The sequence below is a fragment of the Fopius arisanus genome, unplaced genomic scaffold (assembly GCF_000806365.1).
Source record: "Fopius arisanus strain USDA-PBARC FA_bdor unplaced genomic scaffold, ASM80636v1 scaffold00086, whole genome shotgun sequence".
Classification (NCBI taxonomy): Eukaryota; Metazoa; Arthropoda; class Insecta; order Hymenoptera; family Braconidae; genus Fopius; species Fopius arisanus.
The window spans coordinates 118,687-136,633 of record NW_011887825.1 but is presented as its reverse complement, the minus strand read 5'-3'; the positions used below and the strand labels follow the sequence as shown (position 1 = coordinate 136,633).

The window sequence follows — 17,947 nt, the reverse complement described above, 5'->3', positions numbered from 1 at the left end:
CTTAAACCTTGTTTGCATAATTTACAGTAAGCTTCTGCACTCAAAGCATTGGGATCGGGATTTTTTGTCAACCAAGCTGAAAAAAAAGACAGAAAGGAAAAAAGGGTCAATCGAACAAATCAATTAAAAAATTGAATTCACAGGTGGCATTCAGGCTATTGGTGTAAGGACAACTGAGCACAATTATTGAAAATATAGGAGAAATGGATTGAAATGGATTGAATGAAAGTCCATTTTGGACAAAGTTCATTGAAAAGGATAATTCTTTTTTAAGGATAGTTATTGAATTAACTTGAAAATTAAACAAAACATAATTGCATATGTATACATGGGAAGTAATTTTTTTTTGTGACTGCTGTAAATTAATTTATCCAGACTCATCGTGCCCTGCTGTCCCTCATTTATTTAGAATGGATAAGTCAAATTATGCACCAGAAAATTCCGGTAATTCCTCCCATGACTTCTTGTAGTGTTTCTCGTACTTTCCGTACTTTCCCATAATGCTTCAAGTAAATTTTCCAGTTTAATCGATTTTGAATTTTACCAATAATAGAAAGCCAAGTTCTTCGCAATAACCCTTTCTCTACAGCAAAAATGCACTAATTTAAACTCGTTCGGACTTGATGTGACTCGCACTCTGTTCTCGTAGAAACAGTTGAAAGTAGAAAGGTCAAAGTAAGGGTATTGGCGCGAATTTGTGAAGCTCATCTTTAGTCACTCCAGTCTCCAATGATATATACGATCAGGGCGCCTCTTAGGGTGATTTCAAAAACAAACATGGGCCGGTAACTCAATAGACTTTTTTACCGATAAATTCATAGACTATCAAAACATATAAAAACGATAATTAAAAAAATCCCACATGATTGTAGCCCAATATTGTAAATATAAATTAAAAACAGCCCAAAAACGCCTTTTAATTTGAAAGTAGCCCAATATCGCCCGCTAGAAATTGAAAATAGCCCATTTAGGCTATAGGCTATAATTTTCATTTTAAACCGCCAAAGTGGATGTTCAAGTAGCCCAATCGGCGGTAAATAGCCTAATCTGGCAACCCTGAGCACTGATGCCAGGCGAGGGCGAAACCCCACCCCTGGGATTTTCGTGCGCCAATTTCTCGCGCACCCTCCTGGTCCCCACTACTGTGCTAGCGCCAGGCAAGGAACGCGCTAAAGGCTGCGCACTAGAACGCAACCGAGGAGTGGGGACGTGGAAGACCCTCGTTTGGCATAACTGCCTCAGTAGCAGTTCCGCTGTCAGAGGGACTAGCTGATGGAGCGAATATCATAACAGATTTCAATGAATATCTCCTCGATTTTTATGCTCCCCTGATATTTATTTGAAAATTTCGAATTTTTCAAATTTGAGTGAATATCTCCTCGATTTTCATACTCCCCTGATACTTTTTCAAAAATTTTGAATTTTTCAATTTCAGTGAATACCTCCTCGATCCTCATGCTCCCCTGATATTTTTTTGAAACTTTTGAATTTTTCAATTTCCGTGAATACCTCCTCGATCCTCATGCTCCCCTGATATTTTTTTGAAAATTTTAAATTTTTCAATTTCTGTGAATACCTCCGCGATCTTCATGCTCCCCTGACATTTTTTCGAAAATTTCGAATTTTTCGATTTCAGTGAATACCTCCTCGATCTTCATGCTCCTCTGATACTTTTCCAAAAATTTCAAATTTTCAAATTTTCGTGAATACCTCCTCGATTTTTATGCTACCCTGATACTTTTTCTAAAATTTTGAATTTTCAAATTTTCGTGAATACCTCCTCGAATTTCATGCTCCCCTGTTACTTTTGCAATAATTTCGAATTTTCAAATTTCAGTGAAAACCTCCTCCATTTTCACTCCTCTCTGCCTCAAACTGTGCGAATGGGCTATCAGCAGCACTTACTGCAAAGGTTCAACAGCGATCTTCGTAGCGGCGGCTACGGACCTAAAGCAGAGGCGGTATCCGTGAATAAGGCAGGGCACCAGGTCGATAATCGTTGGTCGGTATGCTATAACGATAATTTCTTCCATCGTAAGTCTTTGAAGATTAAAAATAAAACATGAATTTAATTCGTTAACTTTTCATTTTATCACAATTAAGGTTCTCAAAAGCTTAAAAATCTAAGGCATTACATTAACGAACAAAAAATGGAGAAATAAATTTATGTACACATGAATCTAAACGAAGAAATTACGAATTACGAAATGAGAAATTACTGGTTTATGTGGACAGATAAATGACGATAATTTGTGTTATGACGGTTTAAAATACAAAACACTTGTTAAACATTAAACACTTATGTAGAATTTAAATTGCTTTTTTTTTCACTCGCGTATTTATACTCTCAATTTTTTTAGAACACGTTAAAACTTCAGTCAAATTGCACGCCAACAATCGATAATTTTCGAAATTCTTTTTTGTAACATTTCCATTCTAAAATATAATTTCAGCCCAAATAACACCGAGAATTTAAAATTGAACTCTCTAAAATTTAATATTGCGAACTTGTTGAAATTATCCTAGAATCTATAAAAAGAGAATACGTAACTCTACATTTGTAAAACTCAGACTTAATTCTTCCCGAAAATAGCAGCTCTTTCACGAAATTGCGCACGCCTTGCTGCCTTTTCCTCTTCTTCACGCCGTCGTTCCTCCTGCTCCATTCGAATTTCATCTTCAAATTTGCTAGACTTTCGCAACTGTTCAATCTAGAAATCAAGCAAATATAAAATGTAATGTATATCCAAAGTATTTGGCTAAATTACTACTTGAAATTATGATCAATAGTAGATCGGGATACCGCAGCCGGAAAATTAATTAAGAATATTTTTCTAATTCACCTTAGCCTCGAAGAAGTTTTTAGCTCCAGTAACTCCAACTTCTTCGACATTCACTTCTGTCAATCTGGCTAATTGTCCGAGACCAGAATCCTGTTCCAATTCTCCAGCATGAGCTTTCCTGTAGATGAGCAAGAACTGAAAGCAAACAGAAAATGGTGAGCAATAGAAAATTCATTTAATATATCATGCGCTCCATTCTATCCTATTCCGAAAAAATCCTAAGGATATTCTTCATGAAATAAAAAATATCTGTAACTGTAATCACGAAACGAATAGAAATCCGCCGTTTCGCAGAAACTCCAGGGATAATATCCATAAAATTAGTATTTCCTTTTTCCACGAATGACCAACTCGCCATATCTCGCAAATACCGACCTATCGAGTTACCTTTACGATCCCCATTCGAGCAATGAAAATTTCTCCCATATAATTCACCACCGATTCCTCCAATTTACGATTCGGGCCACGTATAGAAGTCATAAAATTAATAACATCGTAATTTCCTGTAATTCACAACCGAAGACGATTCCATTGTTAACGTATTCGAAAATTTGATGCCACAAAGTATTGAGTATTGCGTTTCAGCGGAAAATGACGCGGTTGTTATGACATTTCCGGTTAAATTGAAGGTTTAGCGAGCATAAATACTCATTTTCGTACGGTGTCTGCCATTAGGAGAAAAAGTGTTCGTCGAGGCGTTTCCGTGAAATTCCCTCCATTCAATATCGAAAATACAGCACGCCGCCCACTTGAGGATCATTTTCATTTTTATTTAATGAGTGGGAACATTTGTTGCTCATAAAAATGTGGAGGAGTTACTCACCTCGCGAAACGAGATGCGCCCGTCCCCGTCTTCGTCGACTTCCTGGATCATGGCCTTGAGCCCCAAATGAGTTTGTGGTGCTCCGAGGACTTCCATCATTCTCTTCAACTCCGCGAGATCCAGAAACCCGTCCTTTCCGTCGTCAAACCTGCAGCAAAAAATTCCAAGAACGTCTTTTGAAATTCGCTCTTACACTCCGAAATCCCGCAATAATTCAAAAATTTTTACAGGAAACATTACTTCTATTTTTGATAAAATTAATGTCTAATTCCCAATTGAATATTCTTTTCACGTATTACCAGGAAAATTATGTCGCAATGGCCAACAATTTGAAAACCTTAATAATTCAGTAACGCGATAACAAACAGAGAAAAAATATCTCATGCTAATTAACCCGTTTGTCAAGACCAGAAAAGCGACAAAAGTATGCAGGTGGCACAGCATTGTGTAAAATTACGCAACAGAGAGTTCTAACAATTTTTAAACCACTACTAACAGGCAGTGAAACAGCTCCTAAGTACTCGTTTTTACCCCAGATCGAGGATTGGTAAGGACTTTCGTCATACCACGTGAGCAAAATCCAAAGTACAAATCAGTCAACTGTCACTCTGTCCCCAGCATTAATCTACGATAAACCCGACGACGCTAAGATAAATCAAATAATAAAAAATATGTGGAAAAAATTGAACTCAGTAAAACACATTTTATCGTTGTATATTTGTCTTCCTCGTTGCTGCAGCGATAAAAAATTGATGCCGCAGGTGACCCATGAACCGTGGATCTCGCGAAATAACCACTTGTAGTGAGTCACGGTTTTGATATTCCGCGTGTGCGACGCAGAAATTAAATTCGCATTGAGAATATTTTTTTTTTTTTCAAATTCCTTTTATATTGATTCCACTGCATTAAACAATTATCAGGACTTTCTAGTTTTCTCATGTCCACTTGATCCTGTCACCCGTCAGCTGTCACAGTGACGTATTTTCTCCAAGAACTTCTCTCTAGGTACATCCACAAATCTGATCACCTGACGTTTTATACCCCTTTGTTAACCATTGCCTTATTTTATAGACCGGTGTATGTAAGACTCTTTCATGGAAGTGACTAATGCGATATCGAGTGTGCCTGAACAGCTCAGCTGTATCGAATTCCATTTGTCGCTGCTGCTGGTCATACTCGGGGAGTAAAAAAATCACGGATAAAAATTGAAGAAGGAAAAAGGGGATTACAGTGTCGGTTCAGGCGCAGAACTCAGGCATGAGCATCCGCATCACTCAAAATGTCGTTCACTCGTATCTCCGTGATCGATAAATAATCCGCAGAGGAAACTAATATCCCCGGTGAGTTTGGCATTTATCCATAAGACTTCCGGTTTACCGCTAGATTAAAATTCATTATTTTATCCACATTCTGTCAAAATCGTGTCACGCAGAATGTGAAGAACGGTTTAATTATTGTATCTGTTCTCCGTATGATATCGTAATCTCATGACTTTCATCTGCGTATGACACGTCACATCTTTGAATTCCCCGCGCGTGACACCAAATTTTGAAATTCCCCGCGTGCGACACGCCTGCGCATGTCATGCCTGCGTGTAATATCCACGTTACAAATAGCCACGGCTTTTACAATATTGCGAGGGATGCGTGGTAGGTGGTTGAGGTCGACAAATACGTTATATCCAGATGGGGAAGAATAAAAATCAATAGACCTTGGGAGCCTTGAAATACCACTGCATACCATTGATTTGACTTTTATCCGTGCACGAAGGAATTTTTATCAGGGTCTCACAGCTGTAACTTTCATTAAATTCCAAATAATACGGCTTTCGTGCACACGACAACGTAATTACCCCACACGAATCCGTGAGGCGTCATGACCCCTCGATCAGTAATTTCTCCTTTGCGAAATTCTCGGGTAATTTTAGATCAATTGAATTCGGCTCTTCAATTTAATCCGTCATTTTCCGTTGATTTGAATTTATCGGAGAATTTTCAAAGTTACAATTGAGTTTTGCGGCAACTCTGGAGACGCCGGAACTCGGTCAAGGTGAACGAATGGAACTTTTGTCCTCTCGAGAAGGCTTTACTGCGAGGGGAGTATAAATCTTCAATGTTTTTTTCTTTGTGGGGGGAAAATAATCATTGTGAGAGGGAATTCCGGGGTTATAATGTAATTGAGGTAGTGAGGACGTCGAAGGAACCCAATTGGGTCAAAATCCGTGCACTTGTGATTTTTTTCTCGAGCCTTAGGGGATGCTGGGAATTTTAATTCGAATAAATATCACCGCGATGATTTAACTTAATTAGTCCAGCATTGATATAGCTGAAATGAATGTAATTGGTGCGATAGTTAATGACCAGTTGCCTGGGGTAATTGAATAGTTCTCGTATGGAAATATCGGCCTCAATACGCTTGAATTGTATTAATAAAAAAGTCTGCGTTGAAGGGGAAATAATTACTAGGATTAGGTATTGTGAATGCAACAAATGGAGCACAGAGTTCAGCTGAAACTTTTTTATTGGTAAATGTTCCTACGTTTTTCGATATATCGGAATCCAATGAAATTGCTCTGAAAAGTTGCTTTTCCATCGGAGAAACAGTCGTTCCAACTTAATTGAATATTTATAGATTTTTTTCCTGGTGCGAGGTGAAAAATACAAACAGCAAATAATACCTGTGGATCCGGAGGGAAATCTTACCGCCTTGCCACGATTTTCAGAACGTAACGTTCAGAAATGTGATACAGAGAGTTCACTTGATCTTTTCAGTGGCGATTGGATGACATGTGCAATAGAATTATGACGTGATCACAAAAAAAAAAAAATGAATAGCAAGTACATCCGGAAATGATTAGAGGATATTATATTATTATTGCTGAATGGTGAATTATTCATGCTACGACGAAAAAATTGAAGCGTGGATCTGAGAGATTATAATTCTTCCTTTCGGTAGGAGAATATAATTTAAAAAAGAGGAAAAAGCGAGAGTGAGCATTTGTCGGTCTGTGCCACTTGGGTTATGGGATATTTCCTTTTTTAACGCGCGATAATGAAAGGCCCTCGAGTGCTCGCGTTTCGCTGAATCGTGAAATACACCCTGGGTGTTACGTCTAGGATATTATGTTCAAGGGGGGATGCTGCAAAAAAAAAAAACATGCGGGCCTTTCTCGTTCTTTGTTATTACCTGTAGGGAGGATATCAAGTGGTGGGTATTTTTCTAAAATATTTTCCTCCACTCGCCAATTTTCTTTTAACGATAATTTACAACAGAAATATCTCCCAAATATGGAAGATGCTGATGCAAATCAATTTTGTTGCCAATCATACTGATTATTTTCTTGGCACAAATTTAACGGGTTGATTGACTGAATAACAAAAAAAATTTAAACATTTCTGTTGCAGATTGGAGAAAACAATTTTCTGGATTCTATCATCGGGGAACTTCTTCTCGAGGTGCATTAAGGAGAATGAGGATGTTTTAGAGAAAATTGATGCCGATTTTATCACTCCACGAGCATTATTTTTCCATTGAAGTCGAGCCCTGAGGAGATCGAACACTCAATTCCCAGAAAATCAACGTAACTGGCAGTTATCCACCGTTACCTGCAAATGGAAATAATGTGTAAGGTAAGGTATCGCTTATCCCTATCGATTCCACCGTGAATGTGAAAAATTATCGCCACAAATGAATAATCATCAGTGAAGGAGAAAATAAATTGCGCTGGCATGCATCAAAAATATACTTTCATTTTTTACTGAAGTTTGCATTCCGTGGAGGATGGCCTTGGCATCAGCCTGACATTAAATTCGAATGGCGTTTATGGTTGGCATTATGCCCCATGAGTTGGAAAGTAAAATTTTCTGTGAAAGGCGTAGACCAAATGATGTTTTACTATAATTTATGGGCTATTGAAAATTCCACCGCAAAAATCACTCTGGTACAAATCTGGGCTGAATTTAACTTGACACTGAGTGTTGCGTAGTTGCACTTTAAAATAATTCGTTGAGAATGCGAGGGAGTTTCCCTTTGAGGGAACCCCCTGGGGGAGATTTTCACGGTGGGGGTTGCGTTGATACTATTTTTATCTTCACTCCGATCTCGCTTACAGGAAGATTACGCGGAAGACCGCGTTTCAAAAAATGTATCGATGATTTAGAAAAGTATGGGGATAAATATGTCCCTGGAAATAAGCATTGAAAATTCAATTCTGTCCGCGCAATTGAATCATTCAGCTTTATGAATTGCTCGTAAGATATGTTAACCGATCATTGAGACAGATTTTATCACCGATATACGTGTAGAATGTATTAATAACGGTTTCTGATTTTGATATCACCCTGACACATTTAATGCGTCCGGACGTTTCGTTGGGGGGCGATCGGTATTCCAGTCGTGCGATTTAATATCGTGAATAACGGACCCACCTATTTACTCACCGCATGTTCAGCAGTGTTATTATGCACATTATTTTCAATCCCACAAATCCTCGATCATTCTCGATTCCCGTGACATACACGAGCAAAAAGTTAAGGAATAATTGCGCGACGTAATCGGTACATGAAAGCTTTATTTGGATTATTTTAATATTAAAAAAATGTGCGTGAGCGCATGCAGATAATTTCTGCGTTAACCGCGACAGGAGTTTGAGAAAGAAAATCGAGTGACGGTGTGTAGTCTATACCGTAAAATCGCGTGAAGTTTATAAACGTGGGATTTAAAGTCACATGTAACTGTCGCAAGATAAGCATGTGGCAACCGGTCGTTTCCGCGTGGAATCAATTCGAAGAGATCATTACGTGAAACATTACAATCAATTACATTTTCAGAGGGATTTATTTGTCGGTTAGAAGAATTATTTTACCCTTATACATCGAATTGAAAAAAATCGATTCATGAATCTGTTGGGAATAGAAAATTGAATATGAATGAATTCTTTGATTTTCACGTAAAACCCGAATTGTCATAACCATTACGAAATTTATAATAATTTAAAAAAACATGGCCCAAGTGTTTTCTCTCTGAATTACTGAATCAACAGCAGGAAATGTATCACCAGAGATAACAACACGTAGTCACAATTAAATATCAGGGAAACGATGACATTAACACTCTACTGTTTTTGCCCTCCAATTTTTACTCGTTATTATTTTCTCGTTAAAAAAAATTAATTTCCCTGAATTACAAAAAGCTTGAAAAATCGATATTGATGATAATTAATCGATTATTTGATTTCGGTTGAAATTTTTAAGCGGTCAGGTTAATTGTTGAGAGTATCGCGAGTTCGATACTGGAGCGACTCGTTCTGTTCTCAATTTATTTCTTTTTTCTTCCCCGGAGCTCCGGGATGGGGTCGGGAGGAGGGAAATATTTTGAACCGGCAGGTCCAACAATCCAAAGAGTGGTCAGGTAGGCCCAGGGACGCACTTTCCTACCTCGGCAATATCGGCTTATCCCAGCCACAAGAGACTCCAGGTGTTTCCTGGCAATACCCTCCAAGTACCCACATGTAACAATTGTAAGAACCAGGATCCGGTAGAATTGTATTTCCTCCTTTAAAAATACTGCACTGAGAAATTTTTCTTTTGACAGCTACACCAAAAAAAAATGTTACCACCAAAATTTACTGACTACAAAAAAATGCGTACGTTAATTAATGCCTCTTGCTCAAGCGGATTATGAATTAATAATTAATAATGGAAATATTTTTTAAATTATTAATAAAATTAAAAAATTCTAGAATCTTTTTAGAGGGATTTTAGACCGATACATGAAGGTTTAAAAAAAATTCATTTCATGGAATTCATATGTTGAATTATCGACTCAGTCAGGCGATCAACGAATTTCGCGTATTCGGCGGAAATTATATAAGCTAATCCAAACGAGTGGAGTGAAATGGGAATTAATAATGCAAATATTTCTGCACCCGAGGTAGAGCGATATTTCTAGACCAGTGGGGCTGTTGACCCCGGCAAAATATTTGGCCCGAATCGTCAAACCCAGTGAAATTCTTTGGAAATGATATAACCAGTGCAGGGATTGATGAACTCGTTCTGGTGTTTAATAATAACACTCGAAGGATAGAGCGACAATTGTGAAATTGGAACATAAATATTTTTTTCGTGAGTGCCCTGTTGCTTTGGTTCGGGACATCTGGTTGAAAGTGCATAAACAAGAGTAACGACTCTTGTTTATCCTCGTGGAATGAAATCATGGTGATTTTAGTAAACAAAGGCTGAGAAAAATAATGGCATGGGTTTCTGGCCAGCTGAGCTCAACCACATTTTATGAGACCAATAAAACGACTAACAAATAATTATTTCAAGGCAAAATCATCTTATCCATAAAGATATAATTGTTGTAATGAAAAAAAATTTAACAGAAGATATGCCATTGAATATCGATCGATCATGAGCTCTCACTTTTTCCTCTCCAGTGAATAATGAGGAATGTCCAATTAAGTAATAATCATCATTCGAACATGATCGCAATTAAAAGATATATTTATGATCACCTAATCGGGTGAAAAGTTTTCTCAGTTCAATTCAGGGGAGAAAGTGCGCGTGGAAAAACTAGCATGACACGTATCCGTTCGTCATTACAATTAATTTATACAGTTTTATCCTCTCGGTAAATCGATTACTGGGAATAATGATCGATTGGTCGAAAGACAGTGGGAAAATAATCTCGCTGATTCGTAAGGCAAACATCAATTCAGATTCGCTTTACCTTCGGATTAAAGTGGAACGTTAATCATCACTTGTTAGTACCCATTTGTAGACGGAAATGATAGTTTTCCTAGTGCTCAGATATTCATAATTTTCCTCATGAAGTAACCACTTTAATCGGCGCCTTCACTCTCTTTTTCCCATGATTTATAATTTTTTTTGTTCTTTTCTCATGGGAGAAATGGATGAGAGTGAATCAGGAAATTGCGTGTGCGATTATTTGAATTTACGGGTGAGATTTTGCAGAAATTTTAATAAAAAAATTGTCAAGGTGTGAAGAAAAACAAATTAGGGCTATTCAAGATCATTATTTCTATATTTTCCTCGGTATAAATACCAATTAAAAATTCACTAATTCATTCTTTCGAAACGAGTTTTTAAATATTGATCTGCAAGAAATAAATTCTTGGAATAATTTCCCCAATTTATTATCCGATTACAGCAGAAAGTTTGTCATTAAATTTTAATACCAAACGTCACGAATCATTGACCATCGATAGCGATCACAAATCAACGGATAAAGAGATCACGAATGACAGCTCATCATCTGGAAACGCTACCATAACAGGTAGTGGTACAAAAATACCTGCAGTGTCCTAAATTTCCGGGTGTTCTTGAAACCTCATAGTATACTATAATTATGAGAGAAAAAAAAATTGACTCACCTGTTGAAGGTTTGCTCATACTGCTTGATCTCTCGACGAGACAGTTCATGAAATTCCGTGTAAACATTGACGAATTTGTACTGTTTCTTGACTTCCTTGCCCTCCTCGAGCTGATCATTGATCTTCTGACGACGACTCAGGATTGTGCTGAGCTCTGCATCGGCGGGCATTTTCACCAGGTGATTTTTTTTTACCGGGGACAATTCAGTGACTGCGTCACGGCGCGTCTGGAGATTTTCTACGCGGTGACCTTGAAGCACGTGGTACCTGTCTATCGATCCAGGTGTTTCGGGTGTTAACGGTGGGGTTTGGATGCTCTGGAGGTGGTTTTTGGGGTTCTCCGGACAGACGTCACTCGCGGAATTCTCCGGAGGTTTTTTCGGCTGGGACTTGGCGGGGATTTTGGAGAGGAGCTCAGAGGATCTGACGTCCACACGGTGAAACGGTCGCGCGTGTACTGAGGCCTCAGCTCAGCTGACGCTTGACGGCTGACCTCCCGGTGCTCAGGGGACGCCTGCGCCCCTCGCTCTCCACAAAATTTCTCCCTTTTCCACTTTCTCCCCTTGAAAAATCCAAAACCGTCGGATTTTTACGACTCCACTCGGAGAAAAATACAGAAGTATAAAATAATAGAAATAATACTGAAATTCTGGATTAATTAATATTTTTTATATTTCGAAATTTGTGAAGTTCAAACATGAAAGAAAAAATTGAAAATTTTTTGATTACACAATCAATTTAAAATGGCGATATGCAAGACTATTGGGTGTCTCTTCAATCTTCGAGGAATTGAATTCCTAAGATACAAGGAATTCCGGAAAAATAATTCCGTCAAGTCAATGAGATTCAATCCACGATTTCGCATGGAGTGGCATGCACAAACGACGTAATGGCTCTTCAATAAAAAAAGGGAAATGCATTTTTCTGGAGAATGCGAGAGTTGGCTGGGAGTGAATAAAAAAAAAAGCCCGAGGATTTTTATTCTCGGGAGTATAATAGTTAAAGAACACGCGCCACGGGTAATTGTGGGTTCATTGCGGCAATGAGAAAGCACATGTTTTTTTTTTTCAATCCCGATTTTACTGTTTTCCGGTGACAACGCCATTGTTTCCAGGTCCTCATCCATATACGGATCACTTTTTCCTCAACAATTCGTCAATAGGAATGGGTGCAATTTTTTTTGTCCAGATCTCCGCGTGGGCGAGAGTCGAGATTATTTTATGGAGAAAAATTGTTTATTGTTCTGGCTCGTGGTGGAGTTTAATTTCCATTGAGTGAATCAGGACGCGCGACCATTATTTTATACAGTCGAATCTATTACTCATTTATGATTGTATGACTCTGCGTGAGAAGAAGAGTCATTAATGCAACGAGGAAGAAAGCGTGCTGGATGGATATCTTTGGAGGATGAAAATTATTTGGACATTTAATTTTGAGAAAATTCAGGAAACCTGGGAAATTTCCATCGAAATCCGTGAGCAATTGTCTGACAATTTCGTTTAAAAAAACGAAAAAAATTTCGACCTTTCATATCTGATTTGAGACTTTTTAAGTGAGTTATGATAACACGTAAGGCTACACTCCTTTACTTGATAGATAACAGAGAATCGGGTGACGTGGCTTAATACAATGTTGTAATCATGCTTATCACATTATTCACACTATCATTACAAAGTGAAAACGTGATAGACGATGAGAAATAAAATTCAAATGAAAATAATAACGCTAGGCTCTATTTTATGACGAGACGTCGGCATAAATGAATTAAGTATGAGGTAGATAACACGCAACAGCTGTTGGAATCAGAAATCTACGAGTCATTTTGGTAGACTCCAAACTTCTCGCATCCCAGAAGAGAATTCATGTATTGTCATGGGGAGGATTTTACGATGTGGTTTTCAATTGTATTCTCGGTTTTGATTTAGCACTGACTGCGGTCCACAGACGCATATTTCAGAAAGAATTGTCCTCTCTCCGCGTCCAAGAATAGTTTTTGAATTATTTCTATGAACTTTTACTTGTCGTGGGTCAGTGGGTGAATAAACGATGGAGGCAATAAAAAATTGCTATAAAATTTACAGTCGAAAAATTCTTGCGGTCTTGAAAATAAATTATAGACTGTTGAGTAATAATTTTTAAGACAATGGGGAAAAAAAAAACATCGAGAGCTATTCTAGTTTCATTGAAACCTCAATTGGTGACTTATCAATTTTCAGAATTTTTTATCAGCGTTTTCAACGTAAGAGTGAATTGTTATGAATTGTCCGGCGTATGACGGACGCGCGAAGAATCGATTGAATGAGTCATACTTTACCACCCCAGATGCAATTTTTATCTATTACACGACAGACGAGGGGAAAACCACCCCTTGCACTACGGCATGCAAATTATACGGCGAATCGGGTGGGCTATCTGTTATTTATGATCAGACACTCGAATTCGTGAGTCATGAATCGATGGAGTAGTGTCTTTGAATAAAAAAAATATTGCACCAGTACAATGTTGAATTGCAAATTTATTGTGTACCGGCTGTAGAATAATAATAATCAATAACAATTTGATCGATTTTGAGATTTTGAATTCCTCTCGAATTCACTCGAATATTAAATTCTTCGATCATCGCGCCATCCATACCGTGGGGTTGATACTAAAATTATTTAAGGTCTTTGCCTACCCTACGAGTCCACCAACTCTATCGTCTTTATGATCTCAAGTAATTCCAACAATTTCCATCAGAGGTCGAACTCCAAAACCACCCGACATCTTGGAAAATTGTGGCGTCTCGGAGTGTCGAAGGGTGTGAATATATTTCTGCATTATTTATCTGACAATTGTCATTTAATTAATTGAGCCCTGAGTGAAGGGCACAGGCGGTGACAATGGCTGAGTACCTGGCCTCAATTTTTGGTACAGAAAAAGACAAGTGAGTGTTTTTTTTAATTGATAAAAAATGGGGTTTCTCCTTATTGGTTATGATTTTGCATTTATATTATTCCATTTCAGAGTAAACTGCTCGTTTTACTTCAAAATTGGAGCCTGTAGACATGGGGATCGATGCTCCAGGATTCATAACAAACCGACGTTCAGTCAGGTGAATAAAATTGGGACTTTATTCCTGGATTTTTTTTATTTCATATAATTACCATGACTTCATTGTCAATTAATATTTTTAACCTGAAAAATCATTTTCGTCTCATGTTTCAGACTTGTTTGCTGCAGAACTTATACGTGAACCCACAAAACTCAGCAAAGAGTGCCGATGGCTCCCATCGTACGTGTCCAAACGAGAAATTATTTTATTGGTTAACTGGGTAAAATTAATGGACATGCATTTTGGATTTTTCAGTGGTGGCGAATGTTTCGGACGAGGAGATGCAAGAGCACTACGATAATTTTTTCGAGGACGTTTTCGTCGAGTGCGAGGACAAATACGGAGAAATCGAGGAGATGAATGTATGCGACAACCTCGGAGACCATCTCGTGGGAAATGTTTATATCAAGTTTCGCCGAGAGGAAGACGCGGAGAAGGCGGTTAATGATCTTAATAATAGATGGTTCGGAGGACGTCCAGTTTATGCTGAACTTTCGCCTGTTACGGATTTTAGGGAGGCCTGCTGTCGTCAATATGAGATGGGGTACGAAAAATGAGAAAACTTTAAAAAACTTCAAAACACCCTTAAAGACAAATATGTGCAAACTGACCAATAAAATATTAAATATTTTTTAATATTTTCCCATTGCTCTCGAATAACTGATTATCTTAATTACAGAGAATGCACAAGATCTGGTTTTTGCAATTTCATGCACTTGAAGCCAATATCTCGAGAGCTGCGTCGTTATCTGTACAGTCGTAAAAAGGGTGGAGGTGGTGGAGGAGGCGGTGGTGGAGGTGGCGGTGGCGGCGGCGGAGGTGGAGGTGGAGGTGGAGGCAGTGCAAAAGGACGCTCGAGATCTCGTTCTCGATCGCGCGGTCGCGATCGCAAGAGGAGATCTCGATCTCGTGAGCGCAGATCACGATCCAAGGAGAGACGCAAGGGCCGAGACGACAAAGGCAGGGATGGACGCTCCGGAAGATATTAACACATGATCGATGTCTCAATTCTCAACGTATTCCAGAATTTCATGATTACTTTTAATAAAAATGAATTTAATGAGTATGAAGGCGTATCACTGAAATTAATTAATCAATATCCTCCTGACCTTGCAATAATTTTTTTTCAGTGTCACAGATCGATTTAAAAAATAAATAATTTTTTTTTCCTTACGCGCTGTCGGTAAAGCAAGTGAAAACTACTGGTAAATCTTGAAAAATTAAAAAATACCGGCTGCTGAGTACTTGTGGATTGAAGTCATCCCTTGAAATCAGCAAAAAGCTGTATTAAATTCCGTGCAGATGGCGCACCAAGTGCAGTGTGTGGGTGGTGCATATTTTCCTTCATTAAATCACTCATTTATACTATCAACCAACCAATGTTGAATTTTTTTTCAGAGACGAAAAATGATTTTTCTTCAATACCTAACAATGAAAATTTTTTACAGTGAAAATTTTCGGGATAATTCAGATGGAGGATGTAATTTTCCATCGACTACTGCTCGTTTCACCCCTTAATATTAATTAGGTGAGAAAAGGCGCTAGTTAAAGACATAATATCAATCCTCATATGATGGATCAAATAGCCTATCAAGAAAGCGGAATGATACCGATTATTCTCCATGTCCTAATCAATTCGCCCCGCCGAAATGTCCCAATAAACTCCAAAACGACGAGTTCCATCCCTCTCTATGTATGACGATGATATATTCATAAATTGAAATACGAATGGAGATAATGAATCTCGGATATTCGGACGCGTGAGTGACGTGTCCTAGAAGATGCATTGAATCTGGCATATCACGCTGCGATATTATGTCACAATTCCCATATTCATAACCCTGACTATATCTCCGTCTGCATTTATCAGGTTAAATAATTCATGGAGTCATTATAAAAAGAGAGAACGAAGCAAGGGGTGAGTAACCGCGAGGCTGGCCAGTCTAGCTCGCGATAATAATTTCTTTCCATTTTTTGTCACTTCCCCGATTTTTGGCAGGACCTCATAATTTTTTCACAATTTTTTCATAATTTTTTCATGGTGAAAAAAAAAATGTTTAAAATCTCTCTCATTAACAAGTCAATACATAATTCAATTGTCAATTTTTCCCATAATATATTTTCCCGTTAATTAAGCAGAAGTTTCAGAGAATACGTGTGAGTGTCGGACTTGGCATTCGTGATTTCCAGAGGACGGTGTCTACTTTAAAGTACAGTGGCCGCTTCTGCATAAAGTTGGCGAAAGTATTTTTTCAGTGGCACTGAAAATCGGTGTTACATACCTCTCGGGATGAGAGATGAAGGCACTCGTGCCAGTGAACAGCCGCTCCTGAAAAAAAAAAGTGATAAAAAATATATTCGAGGGAGCTTCACTATTCGCCGTCCACAAAAATTCGTGTGGCTTCAAGTGTAAGTGGGCACGTGTCTCGGGGATGAGGCTAATTGGTGGGTTCCTGGAGCATTTTGGAATACCAGCAGGCCCCATCGGTCTTTTCTGCATCCAAGAAGCAGATGGCCGCTGTGATTGCAGCTGCCCCACCGGGAAAACACCTGCCGTTGTTACCGAGATGATCGAGATAGCAGCAATCACTGCTGGTCCTTTTTACGAGCCTCGGAATTGCACAGTGTATTTCTTTCTCTCCGAAGGTTTACGTAAACATCAATGAAATTTCAGACTTTATAAAGAAAAACCAAACATAATAATTATAAAAATAAGCATGACAGACTTTCGAGATATCGATTCGAGGAGTTGAATGCAAATTAGAGGGAGAGGCTCAACTCAAGACTTTGAATTTCCTCTAAATAATAAACATTACTGCGACTTTTCAATTGATTTCGTTGAATTCGCGGGATAAATACAGCAGCAGTATTTTCGAGGATTGAATAAAGCTGCATTTACCCCGGCTTCCATGAATTTTTCAATAATATTATTATTCAAATCATTTCAGATAATCCTCTACGGTGCAATATAATTTAAAATAGTCGATAAATTATTATTAATGATAATATTTCCCAGGACTCTGCAATTTAAAATATTTTCGTTGAATGTCAATGATCTCATAATCGTCATCCCCAGGCATTAATCAATTCCCTGTGAATAATTCAAAAAAGGGTTGTCGACCCCGACGATAAAATGATTCCCCCACCAAAAATTTTGATACCGAACGAAATATTTGTCACTGAGGGATTATAATTAATCCACCTGGCAGTTTTCCAGATAAATGGCGGAAGGATAAAAATTCACGGACAGAATATTGGCGCATTGTCTCGCGTGGCTGGACGATGGCCACGGGCACTTGACAGGTGGCGGTTTTAAATCGACACCCACGTGGTCACTATAGACTGACACAAAAACGAGGTAACGACCTGTCAAATGTCCGGTCGATCACCTGTCATTGGTCTAGTTTTCATCTGCCAAAATTCCGCGATTTCATTTTTCCTGAGAAAATGGGGTCATCTCGTTTTCAATCGAAAATTGAGGATTTCAATGCATTAGACATTAGACTTCTCGAGATTGAACTACGAGAATAAATAATTATAATTTCCGATTGAATCCCACCAGAATTTCAAAATAATCCGATTAATGCGTCAATGCACTTGAATTGATGAATTAATCGCGTAATGTTCTGTTAACGTGACAGGAAAAATGGGGATGAATAAAAAATTTCAGTCAGTTAAATATTTCACATGATGTATTTTTTCAGATCAATTATTACCACGCGTGGTGGAGTACTTGGGAAAGCTGATCAATACAAAATGACTGATCCCCGCTGGTACCTCACGAAAAATTATTTCCA

At 38.2% G+C, this 17,947-nt stretch overlaps 2 protein-coding genes across 2 annotated transcripts; one reads left to right on the top strand and one right to left on the bottom strand.

Moving 5' to 3' along the window:
• Nucleotides 1–2,067: 2,067 nt before the first annotated feature.
• On the bottom strand, nucleotides 2,068–11,529 carry Swip-1 (EF-hand domain-containing protein D2 homolog Swip-1). Its single transcript, XM_011311228.1, has 4 exons — nucleotides 11,060–11,529; nucleotides 3,667–3,814; nucleotides 2,844–2,978; nucleotides 2,068–2,711 (listed from the first exon to the last, which is right to left on the bottom strand). Exons 1-4 carry the CDS (start codon nucleotides 11,227–11,229, stop codon nucleotides 2,574–2,576), a joined length of 591 nt encoding a protein of 196 aa, XP_011309530.1. The 5' UTR covers nucleotides 11,230–11,529; the 3' UTR covers nucleotides 2,068–2,573.
• On the top strand, nucleotides 4,166–15,214 carry U2af38 (U2 small nuclear riboprotein auxiliary factor 38). Its single transcript, XM_011311229.1, has 9 exons — nucleotides 4,166–4,671; nucleotides 4,738–5,006; nucleotides 7,071–7,295; nucleotides 13,796–13,982; nucleotides 14,063–14,150; nucleotides 14,264–14,330; nucleotides 14,406–14,694; nucleotides 14,830–14,918; nucleotides 14,982–15,214. The coding sequence occupies exons 4-9, from the start codon at nucleotides 13,939–13,941 to the stop codon at nucleotides 15,137–15,139; spliced, it is 735 nt and encodes a 244-aa protein (XP_011309531.1). The 5' UTR covers nucleotides 4,166–4,671; nucleotides 4,738–5,006; nucleotides 7,071–7,295; nucleotides 13,796–13,938; the 3' UTR covers nucleotides 15,140–15,214.
• Nucleotides 15,215–17,947: the final 2,733 nt, after the last annotated feature.